This window comes from Schistocerca americana, chromosome 7, assembly GCF_021461395.2.
Source record: "Schistocerca americana isolate TAMUIC-IGC-003095 chromosome 7, iqSchAmer2.1, whole genome shotgun sequence".
Lineage (NCBI taxonomy): Eukaryota > Metazoa > Arthropoda > Insecta > Orthoptera > Acrididae > Schistocerca > Schistocerca americana.
In genome coordinates this window covers 537,937,664-537,961,786 of record NC_060125.1, presented here as the reverse complement: position 1 = coordinate 537,961,786, position 24,123 = coordinate 537,937,664, and the positions used below count along the sequence as shown (strand labels likewise).

The window sequence follows — 24,123 nt, the reverse complement described above, 5'->3', positions numbered from 1 at the left end:
AATCGTTACAATAAAGGAAGTATTGTTCTTTGATGTTTTGCAATGCAACCTGGGGTTTGTTTCGTAGTTATGGAATATTTATCTTATTGCTCTTAAGGAGACAGCAAACGCGAAAGGACGTGAAACCATTATACAACATCGTGTACAGAGTACTTAGGGGAACAATATAGTCACCATTACTGTTTCTATCAGCATGTCAACGCAGTTTGTGACGCAACGGCTTGCAGACAGTAAAATTCCCAAATTGACTGGCCCGCCCAGAGCCCCGACCTAAACCAAATGAAATATCTTTGGAATAGGTTAGAACGTCGACTTCGCTCTAGACCAGTGGTTCCTGGTGCCCAACCTGCAGGTAATTACCTCTTGAACGGTAAAATGTGGTTTTCTGCGGGGTAGAAACCGAGGTGTTTCAAATGGCTCTGAGCACTATGCGACTTAACTTCTGAGGTCATCAGTCGCCTAGAACTTAGAACTAATTAAACATAACTAACCTAAGGACAGCACACACATCGGGTGCAGGATTCGAACCTGCGACCGTAGCGGTCGCTCGGCTCCAGACTGTAGCGCCTAGAACCGAACGGCCATTCCGGCCGTCCAATGTGGTTCCATTATGCTTGTGTCACGAAAGTAAATGTTTTAATAGGTGGTGAAGAATATCATTTGTTGTGGATTGGCAGGAGAGCCAACCCACGGAGTTTGGAGGAAGCCGAAAGGCACGCGTTTAAGCTCACGCAGGCTGGCGTGAGGTCTGGAACAGGACAAGGAAATTAGAACTTAGAAAAACGGACGCAGATGGTGGAAATACTTAACTTTAATCCTTTAATGTTGAACGTAGCTCTTGTCTGTACATTCTTTACAATATCAATAGCAACTGATAATGGCGCCTTGCTAGGTCATAGCAAATGACGTAGCTGAAGGCTATGCTAACTATCGTCTCGGCAAATGAGAACGTATTTTGTCAGTGAACCATCGTTAGCAAAGTCGGTTGTACAACTGGGCGAGTGCTAGGAAGTCTCTCTAGACCTGCCGTGTGGCGGCGGTCGGTCTACAATCACTGATAGTGGCGACACGCGGGTCCGACGTATACTAACAGACCGCGGCCGATTTAAAGGCTACCACCTAGCAAGTGTGGTGTCTGGCGGTGACACCACATCATTATTTTATAAGACGGTAGTACTAATTACGTATACTATCGATAATTACATTTTTTCAAATACTAGCATTAACATGTGACAAAATGTGGTGGAGATTGTAGCTCATGAAACGGATATACGAACAACATCGTCCTGACATAGCCCATCCAATACACGCGTACTTCGTACTTTGTGCCATGCATCTATGGCAGTAAAATTGATAGGCTGCATCGGCATCACATATGCTTAAATGTCTCATGGAAACGCTTTCTCCTAATTCTAGGTAGCTGCTGCAATTGACTAGAAATTCCTTATTTATTGATTTTCCAAAACACGTTCAAATGTGTGTGAAATCTTATGGGACATACCTGCTAAGGTCATCAGCCCGTAAGCTTACACGCTACTTAACCTAAATTATCCTAAGGACAAACACACACACCCATGCCCGAGGGAGGACTCGAACCTTCACCGGGACCAGCCGCACAGCCCATGACTGTAGCGCCTGAGACCGCTCGGCTAATCCCGCGCGGCTGTTGATTTTCCAATTGATAAACAAACTAATTGACAGCACAACACAACAGTTAGTATTTAATGGCTACTACGTTCCTGTTTGGTGCACACATTATAATAATAAGAACAATAGTTATTATTATTATTTATATTATTATTATTAATACTGTTAGTGGATTTGCAGTGGGAATGATCGGCAAAAATTATTGGCAGCTAGGAGTCTTCCAATTTCTGTCAATTCGCAAGCAAAGAGTTCAGCAGTCAAGTGATTTACAGACAATGAGTATAGTTCTGACATTATAACTTGCTTGACTTTTAACGGGGATGCAGGGTGTGGGCAAGCAAGTGTCGCTAGGGAGAGGAGTGGTGCAGAGGAAGCATGTTTCTTGTCGAATGTCTGCTCTAAATGTAGATAGTTAGCTTTCTTTACAGGGGAGGAGCTGTAGGTAACAGCCGTATTTCACTGAGAATTGCTTCGTCATTATTAGAAAGAATCAGTACCAATTTTCCCATTAACATATCAGTTCATGGTTTAATAAAACACCTACAAAACTAAATATCATTTATCTTTCATTATTTCAAAAATAAATGTGGTCAAATAAAATTCGTTTTCATTCTAAGATTTAGTTAGGCGTACTCTTGATGATGGGGCGGGGGGGAAGGTACTAGTTAATATCTGATTACACTCAGGGGAATGGTCACAGGTAGGTTGCAAACACTTCTGCAGGCCACAGCGTCCAACTTCACAACCTTCTCTGGGCTGGGCAGCCTTTCTTCCAAAAAAAATTAAGACATTTGATTGTAAGAGTCTGCAGCGTGGTCCAGGCCACCATAAAGGCGAAGGATGGGGACATGCCATATTAATATCCACTAATGAGTATCCGGATACTTTTGCCCGCATCTCGTGGTCGTGCGGTAGCGTTCTCGCTTCCCACGCCCGGGTTCCCGGGTTCGATTCCCGGCGGGGTCAGGGATTTTCTCTGCCTCGTGATGGCTGGGTGTTGTGTGCTGTCCTTAGGTTAGTTAGGTTTAAGTAGTTCTAAGTTCTAGGGGACTGATGACCGTAGCAGTTAAGTCCCATAGTGCTCAGAGCCATTTGAACCATTTGATACTTTTGGTCAGATAGTGTACCCTTACCTCTTTTCTGCCCAATGTCAAATTAAAACTGTGAATGACTGGGATCGAGCTGCTCGAACCAGGTACGATAATGGTTTTACCAACTGAGCTATCCTAGTACGACTCGCGACGAGATACAGGTTGAAGTGAAAATATGAGCCGGCCAGAGTGGCCGTGCGGTTCTAGGCGCTACAGTCTGGAACCGAGCGACTGCTATGGTCGCAGGCTCGAATACTGCCTCGGGCATGGGTGTGTGTGATGTCCTTAGGTTAGTTACGTTTAATTAGTTCTAAGATCTAGGCGACTGATGACCTCAGAAGTTAAGTCGCATAGTGCTCAGAGCCACTTGAAAATATGACGGCGGTTCAGTAAGAGCATTTTCCGCATTAAGCAAGGTTCTGAATTCTAGTCTCAAAAGGGGGGCCATGACGTTGGCATCACTGATTTACTTCAAACTTTGTGCACCTTTAGTAGGTCTTAAAGCAACAATGTGCCTGTTATGTAACTGATGCATCGGTGCCAAGCCCGCCCGGCTAACCGCTCGGTCTAATGCACTGCTTCCCCAGCGGGAAGGCGTGTAGGTCTCCGACACGAATACGCCCGGCGAATTAGTGTCGAGGTACGTTGTGCCGGTCAGCCTGTGTATGCTTTTTAAGGCGATTTTCCATTTACCTCGGCGTATGCGGGCTGGTTCCCTTTATTCCACCTGAGTTACACTGTGTCGGCGATTGCTACACAAACACTGTCTCCACGTACACGTGCACCATAACTACTGTACCACGCAAACATTTCGGGTTACACTCGTCTGGTATGAGACGTTCCCGGACGGGTCCACTGGTGGCCGAACTGCACAATAACCCTGGGTGCGGTGTGTGGTGGCGGTGGAGTGGGTGGACTGCGAGTGGGTGTACTGCTCTGGCCTGTTGTGGGGTTGTGAACCACTGAGGGCGTCGGCGGGACGAAGTCTCTACGTCGTTTCTAGGTCCCCAGTTTACCAAAGGTGCTTGCTTCAGATAGTCAGAGTGGTCAAGTGATGCCAGAATGGTAGCTCCGCGTGTTGGGTCAGAGGTTTAGCTGCACTCTGTAATAAAAAAAGATAAATAAATAAACCTGAGTGAATGGATCAACAATGAACTCGACTGGGTGTCATGGGACGTCCGCCACGAACAAATGCAACGAACAATAACGAACAAATACAACGAACAATAACGAACAAATGCAACGAACAATAACGAACAAAATCAGATAAGAAAACAGTGTTTAGCGTTAGGGTTCTGCATGAGGATCGTGGACGAGGCGGCGGTTCAAATACCGCTTGTACTTGTTATTTAATCTATATTTTTTCATGTCATAAACATTAAATAATGTGTATGACATTTGAGAGGTAATATAATGAATAAGCCCCACGTGCGTTTTCTTGAAGTTGTAGTTAATTGCTGGCCGCGGTGGTCTAGCGGTTCTAGGCGCTCAGTCCGGAACCGCGCGACTGCCACGTCGCAGGTTCGAATCCTGCCTCGGGCATGGATGTGTGTGATGTCCTTAGGTTAGTTCGGTTTAAGTAGTTCTAAGTTCTAGGCGACTGATGACCTCAGAAGTTAAGTCGCATAGTGCTCAGAGCCATTTGAACCATTTTTTTTTTGTAGTGAATTACATGTTATTTGACTATTTACCGTTTTTTTATTAATTTCTCATGGAAGAGGAACAGGCTTGAAAAGCTCAAGCCAAACTTCCAAAAATAATGGTACGAATGACGTTGTTCCGTAATATAGTAAATCACAATGTGTCTAACCACAATAATAATGTACAATTACTCGTCGGATGTCCTCTCGACGTTACATGTTGTAGGATGGTATTTGTCATCCACACATTGGAACGGTATTTACTACATAGAAGGAATGCAGCTTTCCCTCATTTACAGGCAGTGTTCAGAGCTTGTAAGGGAAAACACACCTCGTTGATATTTTGAGAAATTTCTTTCTTCCCTCAGTAGAGATTAAAAAATGGAGTTATAAGCGGGAGTGAGTCGAACCGTCGCCCTGTATAGGTTCGTCTTACGAAGCTCTAACGGTAACCACATTTTTTTAAATCTCATTTTGTTCGTTATTGTTTGCTGCACTTGTTCGGGGAGATGTCCCATGACTGTTTTCCAGGTTCATCGTTGACGCATTCACTCAGTTTTTTTTTTAAATTTTTTTTTTATGGCTTACTAAATGTATACAAAGTTCGAAGTAAGTCTCGTCCCAACGTCGTGGCATCCCTTGTCAGTTTATAATCTGACCGCAAGTTTCGAAGTAGCAGACACACCAGCAGATTTAAGAATTCATTCTGGTCACTTTTGTCTCGTTATCCAGGTGGCTGTACGTGTCGCATTCCCTACGATCGAAAGAGTATTAAAGAAAAGGTTTCTGATCAAGAAATCAAGACTGTGGAAGTGGTGACAGAAGTACAAAGCTTCTTTTGAGCAGTTTGTAGAGTTTTTCATTCAATTAGCTTCAAGAGGCGTAGCATTCGTTTATTTAACTAGTGCTGACATCTGTCAGAGGGAACTGGGGCACGTTGGAAAATGCGGTCGCATAAATCGACTGAAATGTGTCAGATGCGTTATTCTGCAGTCTCGCTGCACGGGTGGAGCTATCGCGACTCCCCTCGCCTTCATTTGGAGCGCAGTAAGCTGCTTTGCAGGGGCAGGAGGGGGGGAGGGTGGGAGGACGTTTCCGGTAGGTTTTAATTCCGCGCTTTCCGTCCCGACCGCAGAATCCCCCAAGTTCCCCGCCCGATGCTTTTGAAAAGGCGCCGCCGTCGGGGGTGGGGCTGGCCTTTTGTTGCCAAAGAGTATGAAAGAGAGCTCTGTGCCGGTCCAACTCTGAGCGTATCCCTCCGCGTCTCTGCCCCGGAGGCAGATGGACCGTCCTGATGACCCGGCATGGCCGCAAGCGAATCGTTCTGTTGATTGTGGCGACAGCTACTTCCATCTATAGTGCTTTCCAGTGTGTGACGCTTCTCATTACAACGCACCGGATATTTTATACGTTTTCAGTGCTGTTCATTAAAAATTCAACACTAGGGCGAAATTTTATTTATTGAAGCATACGCAGTGCGAAGCTGAATACACCCACAGCTGCTACCTCTGGTAGCTATGTTATCCCAAACCTGAGTCGAAATGGAATCGAACTGATCTTGGATGACAACAGCATCTCTCTACACTGCTTTTTCTCTGTGCCACAGTTAATCAATCGTCGCTGCTGGTGAGTTGTGGTCTGACAGTCGTATGGCAACCCATGACCAAATTGCTTTGATAGGTGACAGATCACGAGTAACTGCTGGCCACTCTGACTCTCTACATATAGAGGCCAGCACAGGTAACATGTGGACTTGCGTTATTTAGTTGGGAGATTACACCACGGATAATTCGAACAGAGCGCAGAAAAGTAACGCCTATTTTCCAAATTAATCGGCTGTGTGATCAGAGGTCATCGTTTTGGTATCCAATGACATCTCAAGAGTATGTTTGTCCTGGCAGTGGTCACTGAAAAACTTGATTAAGACACAAGTAGTCTATCCACAGTATCACCGTGCTCCGAGTGCTACGACGGAATGTAACATTTTTTTCTGTTTGATATCCGAAATCAAATAGGGGTAACCCAGGAGTAGGTTTAATAATGAATAGGAAAATAGGAATGCGGGTAAGCTACTACAAACAGCATAGTGAACGCATTATTGTGGCCAAGATAGATACGAAGCCCACACCTACTTCAGTAGTACAAGTTTATATGCCAACTAGCTCCGCAGATGACGAAGAAATTGAAGAAATGTATGATGAAGTAAAAGAAAATTATTCAGATAGTGAAGGGTGACGAAAATTTAATACTCATGGGTGACTGGAATTCGGTAGTAGGAAAAGGGAGCGAAGGAAACGTAGTAGGTGAATATGGATTGGGACTAAGAAATGAAAGAGGAAGCTGCCTGGTAGAATTTTGCACAGAGGACAACTTATTCATAACTAACATTTGGTTTCAGAATCATGAAAGAAGGTTGTATACATGGAAGAACCCTGGAGATACTAAAAGGTATCAGATAGATTATATAATGGTAAGACAGAGATTTAGGAACCAGGTTTTAAATTGTAAGACATTTCCAGGGGCAGATGTGGTCTCTGACCACAATCTATTGGTTATGACCTGTGGATTAAAACTGAAGAAACTGCAAAAAGGTGGGAACTTAAGGAGATGGGACCTGGATAAACTGAAAGAACCAGAGGTTGTACAGAGTTTCAGGGAGAGCATAAGGGAATTGACAGGAATGGGGGAAAGAAATACAGTAGAAGAAGAATGGGTAGCTTTGAGGGATGAAATAGTGAAGGCAGCAGAGGATCAAGTAGGTAAAAAGACGAGGGCTAGTAGAAATCCTTGGGTAACAGAAGAAATATTGAATTTAATTGATGAAAGGAGAAAATATAAAAATGCAGTAAATGAAGCAGGCAAAAAGGAATACAAACTTCTCAAAAATGAGATCGACAGGAAGCGCAAAATGGCTAAGCAGGGATGGCTAGAGGACAAATGTAAGGATGTAGAGGCTTCTCTCACTAGGGGTAAGATAGCTACTGCCTACAGGAAAATTAAAGAGACCTTTGGAGATAAGAGAACCACTTGTATGAACATCAAGAGCTCAGATGGAATCCCAGTTCTAAGCAAAGAAGGGAAAGCAGAAAGGTGGAAGGAGTATATAGAGGGCCTATACAACGGCAGTGTACTTGAGGACAATATTATGGAAATGGAAGAGGATGTAGATGAAGATGAAATGGGAGATACGATACTGCGTGAAGAGTTTGACAGAGCACTGAAAGACCTGAGTCGAAACAAGGCCCCCGGAGTAGACAACATTCCATTGGAACTACTGACGGCCTTGGGAGAGCCACTCCTGATAAAACTCTACCGTCTGGTGAGCAAGATGTATGAGACAGGCGAAATTCCCTCAGACTTCAAGAAGAATATAATAATTCCAATCCCAAAGAAAGCAGGTGTTGACAGATGTTAAAATTACCGAACTATCAGTTTAATAAGCCACAGCTGCAAAATACTAACACGAATTCTTTACAGACGAATGGAAAAAGAATCCGACCTCGGGGAAGATCAGTTTGGATTCCGTAGAAATACTGGAACACATGAGGCAATACTGACCTTACGACTTATCTTAGAAGAAAGATTAAGGAAAGGCAAACCTACGCTTCTAGCATTTGTAGACTTAGAGAAAGCTTTTGACAATGTTGACTGGAATACTCTCTTTCAAATTCTAAAGGTGGCATGGGTAAAATACAGGGAGCGAAAGGCTATTTACAATTTGTACAGAAACCAGATGGCAGTTATAAGAGTGGAGGGACATGAAACGGAAGCAGTTGTTGGGAAGGGAGTAAGACAGGGTTGTAGTCTCTCCCCGATGTTATTCAATCTGTATATTGAGCAAGCAGTAAAGGAAACAAAAGAAAAATTTGGAGTAGGTATTTAAATACATGGAGAAGAAATAAAAACTTTAAGGTTCACCGATGACATTGTAATTCTGTCAGAGACAGCAAAGGACTTGGAAGAGCAGTTGAATGGAATGGATAGCGTCTTGAAAGGAGGATATAAAATGAACATCAACAAAAGCAGAACGAGGATAATGGAATGCAGTCGAATTAAGTTGGGTGATGCTGAGGGAATTAGATTAGGAAATGAGACACTTAAAGTAGTAAAGCAGTTTTGCTATTTGGGGAGCAAAATAACTGATAATGGTCGAAGTAGAGAGGATATAAAATGTAGACTGGCAATGACAAGGAAAGCGTTTCTGAAGAAGAGAAATTTGTTAACATCGAGTATAGATTTAAGTGTCAGGAAGTCATTTCTGAAAGTATTTGTATGGAGTGTAGCCATGTATGGAAGTGAAACATGGACGATAAATAGTTTGGACAAGAAGAGAATAGAAGCTTTCGAAATGTGGTGCTGCAGAAGAATGCTGAAGATTAGATGGGTAGATCACATAACTAATGAGGAAGTATTGAACAGGATTGGGGAGAAGAGAAGTTTGTGGCACAGCTTGACCCGAAGAAGGGATCGGTTGGTAGGACATGTTCTGAGGCATCAAGAGATCACCAATTTAGTATTGGAGGGCAGCGTGGAGGGTAAAAATTGTAGAGGGAGACCAAGAGATGAATACACTAAGCAGATTCAGAAGGATGTAGGTTGCAGTAGGTACTGGGAGATGAAGAAGGTTGCACAGGATAGAGTAGCATGGAGAGCTGCATCAAACCAGTCTCAGGACTGAAGACCACAACAACAACAACAACAACAACAGAAACGTGTCATTAATTAAATAAAATGAACTGAATTTCACCACTTTGGCTGTTTACTACATGAAACATACCTGTTGTGTTGTTAACAGCAACATACTCATGGAATGGTAATATACTGCTCTGGCTGTTACTGGTCACGGAATTTTTCAAAATGGTTCAAATGGCTCTGAGCACTATGGGACTTAACATCTATGGTCATCAGTCCCCTAGAACTTAGAACTACTTAAACCTAACTAACCTAAGGACAGCACACAACACCCAGCCATCACGAGGCAGAGAAAATCCCTGACCCCGCCGGGAATCGAACCCGGGAACCCGCGCGTGGGAAGCGAGAACGCTACCGCACGACCACGAGATGCGGGCCCGAATTTTTCAGGACGTCCCCGGTTGTCAGGCGTAGACGTGAAGGGGCTACAATGTCCTGAGTGTCCAGCGTGCCGATCGTCACTTGTGGTGGTCAGAAGAGGTCGACTGGAGCCTTGATGACGAGTATGTCTGCCCTGGAATTCCCGTGTAGTCCAACGTCACCCCACAGTCATATCCGAATGGCCCATAAATCTGGATACTGCGCGATTCGACCAATCATCCAAATGAAGACCCACGGGTTTGTTTTGTTTTGTTTTCTTTTAGGACGGAAAAACAACTAGGATCATATTGCCCTAGTCAGAACCGTGGAACACGAAGACTAAGAGGGAGTTAGAACGGACTACACGTTAAGCCTAATCGATGGAAGGAAAGACATCTAAAAACAGGTACTTGGAGAAAGGGTCATAAAATAGACCACGGAGACAACGAAGGTTCTGAACTAAAGATTTAATGTCCTTCGCCATATTGATACGACGGATAAAAAGTAAAACGCGGTCGACAACCCACGCGTCGTTCGCTAAACGGTCGGTAAGTCATACAGCAAACATAAATTACAACTAAGTATTAAAAAAAGGGCATACCTTCAGAAAATGGCGAACCGTCAAAAGTTAAGGACAGCGGGCACAAAGAGGTGAGGGATCACCACTTAACAAACAGCGATGGCTGAAAGGACAGCGCCCAATACGCAACCTAGCTAAAATGATCTCCTCGGGGCGAGAGGGTAGAGAGCTGGTCGGCCAAGCCGCTGGGAGGGGTCTGATTCCCCGGAGCTAGTTTCCATGAAGGGAAGACCAGCTGTGATTCCAAAGGGACTCCACCCGCTGACAGTCGGCAGCACAGAGGTCAATGTAGGGAATGGTGGAACTAGTGGGCTGAGGTGGGACGATTACAGCCTTGACAGCAGTATCAGTGGCCTCGTTTTCTGTCAGACCAACCTGACAAGGGTTCCATATAAACACCACCGTGGCTGCATCAAGATTGAGAAGTAAGCTTTCCTGACCTGTTGCACTAAGAGATGGATGGTGTACTGCATACCGAGGCTCTGAAGTGCACTGAGAGAGCCAAAGCAAATAACACAATTGAAAAGCCCTTACTACCTGGCTTGATATAGGGCGACGAGGTCCACTGTAAATACTGCACAGCGTTCCGGAAGCCGATACCGAAAATCGTCGGTGCTAATAACGCAGGCACACCCGACACCGCAATCAGTCACAGAGCCATCAGTGTACACAAAAGTACTATCGCGAAGGTCGAGAAACTTACGGCGATAGAGTCTGGATTAGTATCCGTAGGAAGCAAATGAACGCCAAGGTGAACATGGGCTCCCAGACGAAGCCAAGGTGGTAAAGGGTTCACAACAATTGGGAAAGTGCAAGATAGCGTGATGTTAAGGTGCTGCTGCAATGGCCGAAAGTGAATTCCAGGGGGTAACAGAGAAGAGAGACGTGCCCTATAGTGGCGGTCAAAGGACTCATCGAAGAAGGAGGCGTAGAAATGATGTCTGCCGGCCGTTGTGGCCGTTCGGTTCTAGGCGTTTCAGTCTGGAACCGCGCGACCGCTACGGTCGCGATTCGAATCCTACCTCAGGCATGGATGTTATGATGTCCTTAGGTTAGTAAGGTTTAAGTAGTTCTAAGTTCTAGGAGACTGATGACCTCAGAAGTTAAGTCCCATAGTGCTCAGAGCCATTTGAGCCATTTGAAATGATGGCCAGGCGTGGCAGACAAACGGGATGAGTTTTCGCTAAGGAAAACCTCACGTCAGTACGACAGTGACAGTTCGGCAGCTTCTGCATATAAACCCTTAACTGGGTTAGTGTAAAAGTCGCCAGTGGCCAAACGGATGCCACGATGGTGGATTGTATTGACATGGCGTAATGTGGACGGACCTGCAGATCCATAAACGAAATCCCCTTAGCCTAGTTTCGAACGAACAAGACATCTGTACGAACTGAGGAGGTGATTCAATTCGCTCTTCAGGAAGTATCGTTGGGCACTGAGGCACAGCCGGCAGCTGGGTAATACACATGGGGGATTCAATAAAGTTTCCTATCGTACATCAGCCCCAGTAATTTCGTATTTTCAACGAACGGACGAAAAACTGGCCCCATATGTAAAGACAATGGTAAAAACCCATTGAACCACCAGAAATTCACACAGCCGGTTTTGTCAGTGGAAAAGCTATTGTTGATGCTCCACGAGTAAAGACGACACAGAAGATGCTGCTCACAGATGCAAGTCCGTGGCGAACTGCAATGGGTCGTAAAATCGTCGACAAAAAGGGCGGTGGAAATTCCGGGTGGGAGACAGGCCATAATAGGGTTAATGGCGATAGCGAAGAGGACGACGCTCAGGACCGAACCCTGAGGCACCCCGTTTTCCTTGATAAAGGTGTCCTACAAGGCACATGTACCTTGAAAATTCTGTCTTTTAATAATTCCCGAAGGAAACTGGGCAATTAGCCTCTGAAGCCCTACAGGTAGAAAGAATTGAGAATACGAGTCCTCCAGCAAGTGCCATAAGGCTTTCTACAGATCAAAAAACACGGCCAGTCTGGTGTTTCCGCGAGAAACCATTCATGACAATGGTTGACAAAGTGACGAGGTCAACTGCAGAACGGCTTACTGGAAACCCACATTCTGGAGTGGTTAGTAAACAGCGAAATTCGAATCTCCATAGCAGCCAGGCATGGATCATACGTTCCATTACCTTGCAAACTCAGCTGGTGAGACAAATGGTAGCTAGAAGCAATGTATGTGTACTTACCGGGCTTAGTTATGGGTATGACAGCGGCTTCAAGCCACCGTCTGGGAAACGTGCTCTCTGCCCAGATGCGATTGTACGTATGAAGGAGGAAGTGCTTGCCAGCAAGAGAAAGGTGATGCAACACCTGAATGTTAACATCGCCCGGCCCTGGGGCGAAGGACCAGAATGAAGTGAGGGCATGATCCAGCATCCTCATACTGAAAGTGGCATAATATCAATGACGATTCTGAGAAAAAAGGGTATATCCCAAGGCTCCTCCACTCGTTTCTGATGGAGGAAGGCAGGGAGATAGTGGGAAGAGCTCGAAATCTCGGTGAAATAACGGCCCAAGGTATTAGAGATAACAATAGGGCTCACTGTGATATCATCTGCCATGATCAGGCCGGAAATTGGTGATTGACCTTGGTCCTAGAGAGCTGTCGAAGGTTGTCCGACACGATCGAAGATGGAATGGAACTTTTAAAAGAAGTAGTAAATGAAATCCAGTCTAAAGAAAGCGACGACACTGCACATGGAAATGTTTATAATGAATACAGTTCGCCATCGTAGGATGACGGTTAAACATGCAGAGAGCATGTCTGTGGCTGCGAATTGCGTCTCGGCACGCCTCAAGCCACCAAGGGACCGGGACACAGAGTGGTAAAGATAAATTGCGAGGAATGGATAAAGTTCGTAAGATATTCTGCCTGGGGATCTCAACTGGGAAAATGTTCGTTGAAGGTCACCAGGGAAGAGTAAAGCCTCCAGTCAGCCTTACAAAGTTGCCACTTGGGTTATGTAGAAGTTCACATGGTTCAAATGGCTCTGAGCACTATGGGACTTAACATCTGAGGTCATCAATGCCCTAGAACTTAGAACTACTTAAACCTACCTAACCTAAGGACAGCACACACATCCATGCCCGAGGTAGGATTCGAACCTGCGACCGTAGCTGTCGCGCGCCTCCAGACTGTAAAGCCTAGAATCGCTCGGCACTCCGGCCGGCTAGGTTGAAGTCATACGTGTCACAGAGAACAGACCACTCAAGATGATGGGCAAGCTGGGCAGTGAAGAAGGAAAGGACCAAATGGGAACAGATGTGCGTGGAGTTTGAAAGGAACGTGGGTGCTCCCATGATAAGTTAAATGAGGTTAAGTTAATTGAGAAGGCCAGCCAAGAGCGCACCTCTCAGGCAGGTTCCGGGAGAGTCCTAAAGGGGATGGTGTTCATGAAAGTCACTGAGCAGCAGAAATGGATGAGGGAGTTGCCCAATAAGCTGGAGGAAATCCGTCCTGGTGACACCAAATGATAGAGGGATGTAAAAGGTACAAAGGGAAAAGGTGAAGTGAGGAAGGAAAATGCGGACTGCAGCAGCTTGAAGCTGGGTAGTCAGGGACATAGTTCGGATATGATCATCATCCCAGATGACCAGCTTGAGATGGAATGCCGTCCTCAGGGGGAAAGGTCAGAGCGGACCGAAAAAGAAGTGCGAGAGGTGAAAGTGGTCGTGAGGACGTATTTTGTTTCTTGGAGGCAGAGAACAAGTGGAAACAGTGATTTCAAGAGCAGCCGCAATTCTTCCTTGTTGGATCTAAGGCCGCCGACATTCCATTGGAGGAGAGTCATGAAGAGGAAGGGGAGGAGGGAAAAAAGGAAGGAGTGTCACCTCGGCGGCTGCCGAGTGCCAGCCTGAGAAGACTCACTACCACAGGGAGTAGAAGCTGCAGGACCTTGCTCCATCAGATCTACAAAGGCTTCAGCGTTCTCCATCTGTCAGTCTGCAGAGTCTACAGTATTAATAAAGTTGGCGATGTTCACTGGCGACACAGAAGTCGGCTGGGTAGGGTATCATGTGGCGACACCGCTGAAGAGGATCTCTTAGTTGGTGAAGGAGAAGACCAATTGCCTCTATATGATTTCTTGTACCGAGCAACGTGATGCAATGCTTAGCACGCTGGGCTCGCATTTGGGAGGACGATGTTTCAAACCCACATCCGAACATCCTGATTTAGGTTTTCTGTGATTTTCCTAAACCATTTCAGGCAAATCCTAGGATGGTTCCTTTTGTGGCGGCGTTCGTAGCGACAAACAATTCGCTGTAGAAACGGCTTACGAAGTCACCGCCACACTTTTAATAGCGGGCCGACCGGTCCGCTGGAACAGTGAACAGAAAGATGAAAACCCAAACACTCTGATTAAATAAAAGTCGGTACTTACCTTTATTAACGAAGATACAGAAACACAGTAGTGAACTCCGTGTCCACAGAAATCTGTCTAGTTCGAGTCGGAGCGGCTAGGTCAGCGTCGGCTGACGACAAACAACAACTCTGCTGCGATGAACACACAACTGACTAGCAAGTACCCAATTTGGTGGCGAGTATACAACTGAGCGGCGAATACAGAACTGTCCTAGCGCTCGCGACTCCAGCGCTTAAGAAACCAGAAGCCAGCGGTGGCGCGCGCAGACCTGCGGCGATTTCCTGTCTCGATGGCGCTGCTTATGCGGACGGCGTCCGGACTTTGATGCTGCCAACCTTTTGGCAGCGGGCTCGGGTGGCATTACTGGCTAGGATATAACACTCCTCCCCCCCAAATCGCCGCACCGTCGTTGAATAATGACGTGGCGAGCGTCGACGGCGGGGGAGGGGTCTGGCCGCAGGCGTAGCAGAAGAGACCGGGGAGGAGACTGTTGTCGGTGGCAGTCCCCGGTCCGCACCCCAGCATTGGCTGCGCGGGGCCTCGGGAAACACCGACTGAAAACCGAGGTCAGGGGGCACGCCTGTGACCACGGGCGCAGCTTCTGGTACTGGACGCGACGGGGCGTCGGGACCCACGAAGAGAGGCAGCGTCTCCTGACGCTGCGTCGACGGCTGCGGAGTGGGTGCCGGACAAGGCGCTGCGGTGTCAGACTCCTTGGGGGTGCCCAAGGAAAGCGGCTGCAGGACAGGCTGCACAGCCACCGCTTGGGAAGGCGGCCCGGCTGAGGGGTCGACGTCCATCAGCTCCGAAGGCGGTGGCGACTGAAGAGGGACCGCAGGAGCCGGAGCGACCACCTGGGGCGCTCCCGGATGAAGCTGCGCGGGAGGCATCAACGGGACGGGCTGTCGGCGTGGTAGCGGCGACGGCTGCTGCTGCTGCCTTGGGGGCGGCAGCGAAGTCGGAAGGCGCGGCTGGAACCCGCCGCGGACCAAATCTGTGGACAAAGAACGAGCGGCAGAATCCGGGCGGCCAGCGCGGCGCAACTGGTTCTGATGCCTCCTGTGCACCCCAGTAGCACCGTGAACAGTATAAAAACCGCGACCCTGGACACTTATCACGGTACCACGTTCCCAACGACGGCGACCGTGATAAACTCTGAAAAAAACGGCGTCGTTGCGCTGAAAACGCGTGCGATGCTCAGAAGCGGCGGGTCGATCCGGGGGGTGCAACAACCGTAGTAGGGTGCGATGACGACGGCCGTGGAGAAGCTCCGCAGGCGAAGGGCCGTCGCGTGGCGTGGTCCGGTACGACGACAGGAACGTGATGAGGGCCTGCTGACGAGAGTGCGTAGCACGAAGGCGGTCCATATGATCCTTGAATGTGCGTACAAAACGTTCCGCTGCACCATTCGATTGAGGGTGGAACGGCGGAGTAAGAACATGGCGAATGCCATTGGCAGAACAAAAACTGTCAAATTCAGCAGAGGTAAATTGTGGACCATTGTCAGACACTAAAACTTCTGGAAGACCCTCAATACAAAAAATTGAAGTCAACGCCTGTATAGTTTGTGCAGACGTTGTAGACTACATGGGCACAACAAACGGAAAATTACTAAATGCATCTATCACGATGAGCCAACGAGAATTCCAATATGGACCAGCGAAATCAATATGTACCCGCTGCCAGGGACCGGCAGGGCGTGCCCACTCAAAATAGCGTTGAGGCGGAGCAGCTTGGTGTTCGGCGCACGTCGAACAATCTGTAGACATCTGCGTAATCTGCTTATCAATGCCGATCCATGTACAATGACGGCGGGCAAGCTGCTTGGTGCGGACCACTCCCCAATGACCTTGATGCAACAAGCCGAGGACCTTGGATTGGAGCACTTGGGGAACCACTACACGAAGCTGGTCATTCTCGGTGCGTAACAGCAAAACTCCGTGCGAAACAAACAACAGATGACGTTGCGGATAATAGCGACGAACCACAGGATCCGATATGTCCTTTGCCTTGGACGGCCAACCACGTTGAACAAAACGTAATAGTAAACTCAGATGAGGATCCGTAGCTGTCTCACGTGCCACCTGACGGTAATCAATCGGAAAATCCCGGAGGGATTGATGCTCATCGGCGTCAATCTGATGGCAAGAGTCGTCAGAGGAATCGAAGACATCGTCCGCAGCAATCGGCAATCTAGAAAGCGCGTCAGCGTTTGCATGCTGAGCTGTAGGGCGATACAGTATCTCATACTGGTATTGTGATAACAAAAGAGCCCAACGTTGTAGTCTCTGAGCTGTCCGCTGAGGAACTGGTTTAGACGGATGAAACAGGGACGTCAGGGGCTTGTGATCTGTTACTAAATAGAATGGTCTACCATAGAGGTAGTGATGGAATTTTGTGACACCGAACACAACAGCCAACGCTTCCTTGTCCAATTGGCTATAATTACACTGAGCTTTGTTTAGCAATTTAGATGCGAACGCAATAGGACGTTCGGTGTTACCGACTCGGTGAGACAACACAGCACCGAGGCCGAAAGAAGAGGCATCACAAGCTAACACCAGAGGCTTGTTAGGGTCGTAATGGACCAGACAACGATCATTCAATAAAGCCTCTTTAAGCTGCTGAAAGGCTGATTGGCAATCAGCTGACCACACAAACGGAACATTCTTACGGCGGAGACGATGCAACGGTGCAGCAATCTGTGATGCATTAGGTATAAACCTAACATAATATGTCAACTTGCCAAGAACTGCTTGCAATTCCTGCAGATTGCGAGGGGCGGGCAAATCACGAATAGCTGCTAAATGTGACTGGGAGGGATGAATGCCTTGAGCATTAAGAACATGTCCCAGATACTCCACCTCCGTAAGGAAAAATGAACATTTATCGATGTTGCAACGTAGGCCTGCCTGAGACAACACTGTAAACAAACACTCCAAATTACGGAAATGTTCGGCAGGCGTCCGACCGGACACAACAATATCGTCTAAATAGTTGCAACACGATGGCACATTAGCCAGAAGTTGTGACAAAAAACGCTGAAAAACAGCTGGAGCTGACGCACAACCAAAAGGCAAACGCAGAAAACGGAACAACCCCAACGACGTGTTTATGACAAAATACTGTTGTGATTGCTCGTCGAGGGGCAATTGCAAATATGCTTCACGGAGATCAATTTTGGAAAAGAAACGAGCTTCCCCTAACTTATCCATCAGCTCGTCCGGTCTAGGCAAAGGAAAAGAATCAATGACAGTCTGAGGATTAACTGTCGACTTAAAATCAGCACACAAACGTAACTTGCCAGACGGTTTCTTTATAATAACTAAGGGAGAAGCCCACTGGCTCGCTGAAACGGATTGAATAACACTGTTGTTTTGCCAACGACGAAGTTCATCTGCTACAGGTGCCCGGAGGGCGTGAGGCACTGGACGAGCACGAAAAAATCGAGGCTGAGCATTATCTTTTAACGTAATATGAGCGGCAAAGTTCGCAGCACAACCTAGTTCGTCTTTAAATATGGCACTGTATCGTTTACACAAATCGGTTATGCTGTCTTGAGGAACAACAACAGAATTAATTTGCAACACATTGTCTTGGATAGACAGGCCAAACAAGTCAAAACAGTCTAATCCGAAAATGTTTACACTGTCTGTAGCGCGGAGCACTGTGAATGAAGCTGTTTTTGTATTGCCACGGAATGTGGCTGGCACGCTACATACACCTAACACAGGAATTTGTTCTCCACTATAAGTAGCCAAAGAATGTTTTGCCGCTGAAAGTTTAGGGCGGCCGATAGCCGCATACGTAGCACTATTTATGAGAGTCACCGACGCACCAGTGTCTAATTGAAAATTGAAGGTCTTATCCTGGATGCGTAGCTTCACAAATAGTTTATTACACTGTCTCTGGATCGGTGCAGTGCAGGCTAAAGACACAAAATCAGCGCGTTTAGCGCGTGTTCGCTGCTTACGACAACTCGTGGGTTGGGCGAGTGGAACAACAACTCCCGCGTCACTTGCAGTCTGTACATTACGTTTTACAGCGTTTGAATTACGCTCGGGTCGCATAGCAGAGGGCTGGGTGGGTGGCTTATTGCGAACAAGTTTATTACCCACACGAACCGTGGAAGAGTCGTTAAACGCGACCTTCTGGGCGGGCTGGCTTTGAAGAACATGAATATCCATGGGCTGGGCAGCACTAGAATTGTTCTTGCGTTTACGCAAACAAACAATCTGGATGTGTCCTTTCCTTTGACAAAAGTGACAAACCGCGTTTCTTAACGGGCAACGTTCACGAGGATGAGCAAGAACACACTTAGGGCAAGACTAAACTCTATCATTTTGCACACGCGGCTGACGAATGTGTTTAACATGACGCGGCCGGCTAGTGTTTACATTCGGACTCTGCCGGTGGGGCCGCGAGCGTGACATAACTTGCTTAGCACAGGCAATTTGATAAATACATGGCTGATCTAACTCACACTCAGCATAGTCAAAAGTATCTTGGGCATCAATGATGTTCATCACAGTCTCTAATGACGGGTCAGGCAACTTTAAGATAGCAGCACGAATACGAGAATCTGCAATGTTTTGAGTAATAGCGTCTCGTAACATGACATCACTGTAGGAAGCTCCACACACACAATTAAATCGGCACTGACGGGTGAGGCCCCGTAAATCTGTTAACCACTGTTTATTAGATTGATGTGGCAGTTTCTTTAATGTGAAGAACTTGAATCTGGCTGCTGCCACGTGAACTCGCGACTCGAATTACTCAGCAAGCTTGTTAACAACAACGTCATAGTCTAAAGCTTCTGGCTTGGATTCCGGGAACAACTTACAAAGTAGTCGATAGACTTCCACGCCTGCAGTGGAAATTAAATAAAGCTGCCGCTCAGTACCCGTGATTTTGTAGACTGTCATGTGCGCCTGCAACTGCGCGAAATATTGTCGCTATTCTTCTCTTGATGCATCAAAAGCACGGAAAGGTGGTGCTGCCTGTGCCTGTTCCTTTTGTGTTGGAGGATTAGCCGCTTGTTTGGCGATTGCTTCCACCAGACTTTGTATTTGCTGAATCTGTAAGAAGATCAACTGTTGCAATTCGGAAGACATAGTGAACACAAATTAAACCAGCCCCCAAAATTTTATCGCTATAATTAGTATAACCAGAAACAAGTTGAACCAGCCCTGCACACGAGTTCGGAAGCCCTCGTCGCCAGTTTTGTGGCGGCGTTCGTAGCGACAAACAATTCGCTGTAGAAACGGCTTACGAAGTCACCGCCACACTTTTAATAGCGGGCCGACCGGTCCGCTGGAACAGTGAACAGAAAGATGAAAACCCAAACACACTGATTAAATAAAAGTCGGTACTTATCTTTATTAACGAAGATACAGAAACACAGTAGTGAACTCCGTGTCCACAGAAATCTGTCTAGTTCGAGTTGGAGCGGCTAGGTCAGCGTCGGCTGACGACAAACAACTACTCTGCTGCGATGAACACACAACTGACTAGCAAGTACCCAATTCGGTGGCGAGTATACAACTGAGCGGCGAATACAGAACTGTCCTAGCGCTCGCGACTCCAGCGCTTAAGAAACCAGAAGCCAGCGGTGGCGCGCGCAGATCTGCGGCGATTTCCTGTCTCGCTGGCGCTGCTTATGCGGACGGCGTCCGGACTTTGATGGTGCCAACCTTTTGGCAGCGGGCTCGGGTGGCATTACTGGCTAGGATATAACAGTTCCCTTAAAAGGGTATGGCCGATTTCCTTCCCTAATCTGACGGTACAGATGACCTCACTGTTTGGTCCCTTTCCCCAAAATCAACCAACCATTTCTTGGAGCCCATACGAGTGGTAGATGATGGATGAGAAGTCTGTTGGCTTGATGGGCACGAAAAGTATCACGAGAGTATTCCTTCTCTCCTTTCCTGCCTGCCAGTTGTGTAGCAGGTGACTTCGCTACCAGAGGCGAAAATTTGGTGGCTTGCTGCACAGCTGGAGGAGGAAGAGATGCGGACGCTACCATAATACTGGGCGAATTGACAGCTGCGGTGCTGAATTTGAGGTCGCATGTCTGCATGGTCATTTCCTTCATCTAGCGAGATGTAGCAAGAACAGTAGTGTAAGTGCCAGATGGTAAAACGCAAGGGTTTCCGAGCTGCCAAAAACTTGCGAATGACAGGGTAAGGCACTTTTACTTCACCCAGATCTCCTGGATGGACTGCTCATCGAGATACAAGGGGTATCTCGGTAGGAGGTTGAATGGTTGCCATTGCAATTGATACAGTGGAGAGAATGAGGCAGGCAATCGTCCTCGTGAACAACAATACCACAGGTTACACATGTGCCGGATATCGACAGCACAGTTGAGTGCAGTTGTAACAATGGTACTTGTAGCAGTGCATCGAGTTCTGAATGTATGACCAGACTGTGATAACTTCATAGCCTGATATGATCTTTGAGAGAAACGTGAGAAAAACAATGCATATGAGTGCTAAGAATGCATCTGCCTGTTTCATCACCCTCCTGTCCCCCCCAGTAGCTGAATGGTCAGTGCGACAGAATGTCAATCCTAAGGGCCCGATTTCGATTCCCGGCTGGGTTGGAGATTTTCTCCGCTCAGGGATTGGGTCTTGTGTTGTTCTAATCATCATCATTTCAACTCCATCGACGCGCAAATCGCCGAAGTGGCGTCAAATCGGAAGATTTGCACCCGACTAACAGTCTACCCGACGGGAGGCCCTCGTCACACGACATCACGCTCCTGCCTCGGTCAGACCATTGAGCAGGCTAATGTAAATAACACCAAGAATTCAGCATTTTGATGGGCCTCGACATGAACAGGATAGCGGTGGAGGAGTGAAGCAGCAGCCAATTATTGTGCTTGAAAGTCAGAAGTAGTCTCCAAAAGCAAACCATTGTGCAAACGGGAGCAGGATTTCACAGGACTGGCAACTGCATCCACACCTTTCTGAATAATAAGCGTATTTACCATAGTAAAGGTCTGACTGCCTTCGGTATATGATACCACGAGGAACCGTAGTGCAGCTGGGAGGGTCTTTGAATCGTTAGCCTCACTCCATTTACGTTTAGTAGCCATAGACTGTGAAGATGATGATTGGCTCATTGTGAGAAAATCCCCCATGATTGCCAGCATCTCCAATGGTGCGCTGCTTCCAACTGGAAGTCCGACCTCAGAGTGGGGAGCACCCAATGAAACGTCCCCTTTGAAAAATTGCACATGACTGTGCTTAAACTGACACACAATATTTTTGGCGCAACGCAATCTGACTTTCAGTAATCCCTACAAAAGAATGGCCCTGACTAACATTAACCTCTACGTTTCACAAATAACTTACCTCACAAAAATCTTCGTTACTCGAACTACTGCAAAACAGCGAGCGCCACTACTGCCAGCTAAATAAAAGATTCAAACTACGGAGGGCACTAACTACTGATAGGCATAGTTAGCAAACGAAAGATTTTAATAGAGAACAAAAAATGTATTTACCTTAATAGTCATAATATATATAGCAGTTCATGACATCCATTCTTACAAATCTACTGTTTCTGATGGACACACCTCCAGATTATCCATTCTCAAAAATCCGCCATTTCACTTCGCCACATCCACCACTGCTGGCGGCTCACCTCAAACTGCCCAACACTACAATGGCAGACAACAATGCAAACTAGCCACAGACTGAACACAGCACACCCAGTGATATTCATACAGAGCGCTACGTGGCGTTACCAATAAGAAAACCTAAACAGCCTACTTACACCAACTTAGGTGTTTGTTCGTACCTTCCAAACAACTGTCATGGTTCCAGAATGATATTTTCACTCTGGAGCGGAGTGTGCGCTGTTATGAAATTTCCTGGCGGATTAAAACTGTGTGCCCGACCGAGACTCGAACTCGGGACCTTTGCCTTTCGCGGGCAAGTGCTCTAACATCTGAGCTACCGAAGCACGACTCATGCCCGGTCCTCACAGCTTTACTTCTGCCAGTATCTCGTCCCCTACCTTCCAAACTTTACAGAAGCTCTCCTGCGAGCTCCTGAGAGCTTGTGTAAAGTTTGGAAGGTAGGAGACGAGATACTGGCAGAAGTAAAGCTGTGAAGACCGGGCCTTAGTCGTGCTTCGGTAGCTCAGATGTTAGAGCACTTGCCCGCGAAAGGCAAAGGTCCCGAGTTCGAGTCTCGGTCGGGCACACAGTTTTAATCCGCCAGGAAATTTCACAACTGACATGGTGATCAATTGGGAATTTGGGGAGGTAACAGTTCAGGCAATAACTTCTCCCTTGGCTGGCCTCTATCAAGGAGTGCCTGTGCGTTCATCCTGTCCACCTGGGGTCGGGAATTACTCGTTTCCCAGACGCGTGGGCAGGCCTATAGGAGCGCACAAGAGTAAGAAGAAAAAGAGGAACGTCAAACGCCGAAGCAGAGGAAAGATCAGAGAAGGAGAATGAAGAAATAATAAAATAACGGAAAACAGTGGAGAGGCTGTTCTGATGTCAGGCTACTGAAAATGCGGAACACATTCCCAACAACATCCCAGACATATTCCCCAATGGAGGGTATAAAGAATAGCAAGACGACAGACATGCAACATGGAAGGGAAAAGACGCTGCAAATGTGGAGCCCTGTCGTAGACAAGCACAAACCCTCCATAGAGCTGTAGAGCTGTGAGAGCTCTAGAGCCTCGGATGGAGGTGGGGGGGGGGGGGGGGGGGGTGAGGGGGTGAGACCCCCTTTCAAATAGTCAGGTACAGATAACGCTCTCTTAAATGAGTAGACAGCATCTCTGTTTCCTTCACAGCGACCACTCGACATCAGACGCTGTTAATGCCTTTTATGTACACTACGATGCTTGGTAACAACATTGAACATAAACGTTACTAATGTGCTGTGGTGGCCGTTCTACCAGTCACAAACAATTGTAGCGCTTCATCATTTACATACCTGCCACTGTTGTGTGTATGTATGACGTTACAATGACATCCGACCAGGTCTTCTGGTTGCTTCGCTTTCTTTGCTAGGCGGTTTATACAGGGTGTTCGAAAATTCCCGTTACTAACTTCTAGAAGTTGTAGAGGGTAGTGCGCACATAATATTCTGATTAGGAACCAGTGTCCATAAACTTACCGTTTCCGTGCTACAGCCGTTAGAAAAGGTGTTTGGTAGGTAGGTTTGCAACAGAGTAGCCATGGCTTACATCAGACTAGCCGATGTCATTTGACGTCTATCCTACCTCTCACCTGGTGCGAGCCTCGTTCACGGGTCTGAGCATTACATGTGGTGTGGTGTGCTGGAGGTGGTAGGGATGTAGTGGTTAGTCGTCTACGACCTACCAGACTGTGCTGGGATGAACATCCGTTGAACACGGAATTACTCGTGTACTCTTTGACGGGTTCTGTTCAACATGATGCAGTACAGCCTCTTCCGAGTGAGCTGCGCCTCCTTAGAATGGCACGGTCATCCCCCTGACGCTGAAGGTACCCCTTCCTCGAAGCCGTTGTGTAATTGTGGCGAAAAGGGTGAACGATAGTGTCAGACGCTGTACATAACGATCTTGATAAGGGCGACGAACAGCTCTTCCATTACTGTGAGCTTCACCGTGTAAGACGTGTATATTTCTATTGTCTATCGTCAAACCACAATTTATGAAAGATGTTTATATTTTATTGATAGGATTAATTAGGAATAATTAACATTTGTCATGTTGGAAA

At 47.0% G+C, this 24,123-nt stretch overlaps 1 protein-coding gene across 1 annotated transcript in view; it reads right to left on the bottom strand.

Moving 5' to 3' along the window:
* The window catches only part of LOC124623069 (vegetative cell wall protein gp1-like), a 186,584-nt gene that overhangs the window by 125,182 nt on the left and 37,279 nt on the right, over positions 1-24,123 (bottom strand). Inside the window, exon 2 of the mRNA XM_047148862.1 lies at positions 15,002-15,387. Within this exon, the coding sequence (XP_047004818.1) occupies positions 15,002-15,387 (386 nt within the window). The remainder of the gene's footprint in view (positions 1-15,001; positions 15,388-24,123) is intronic.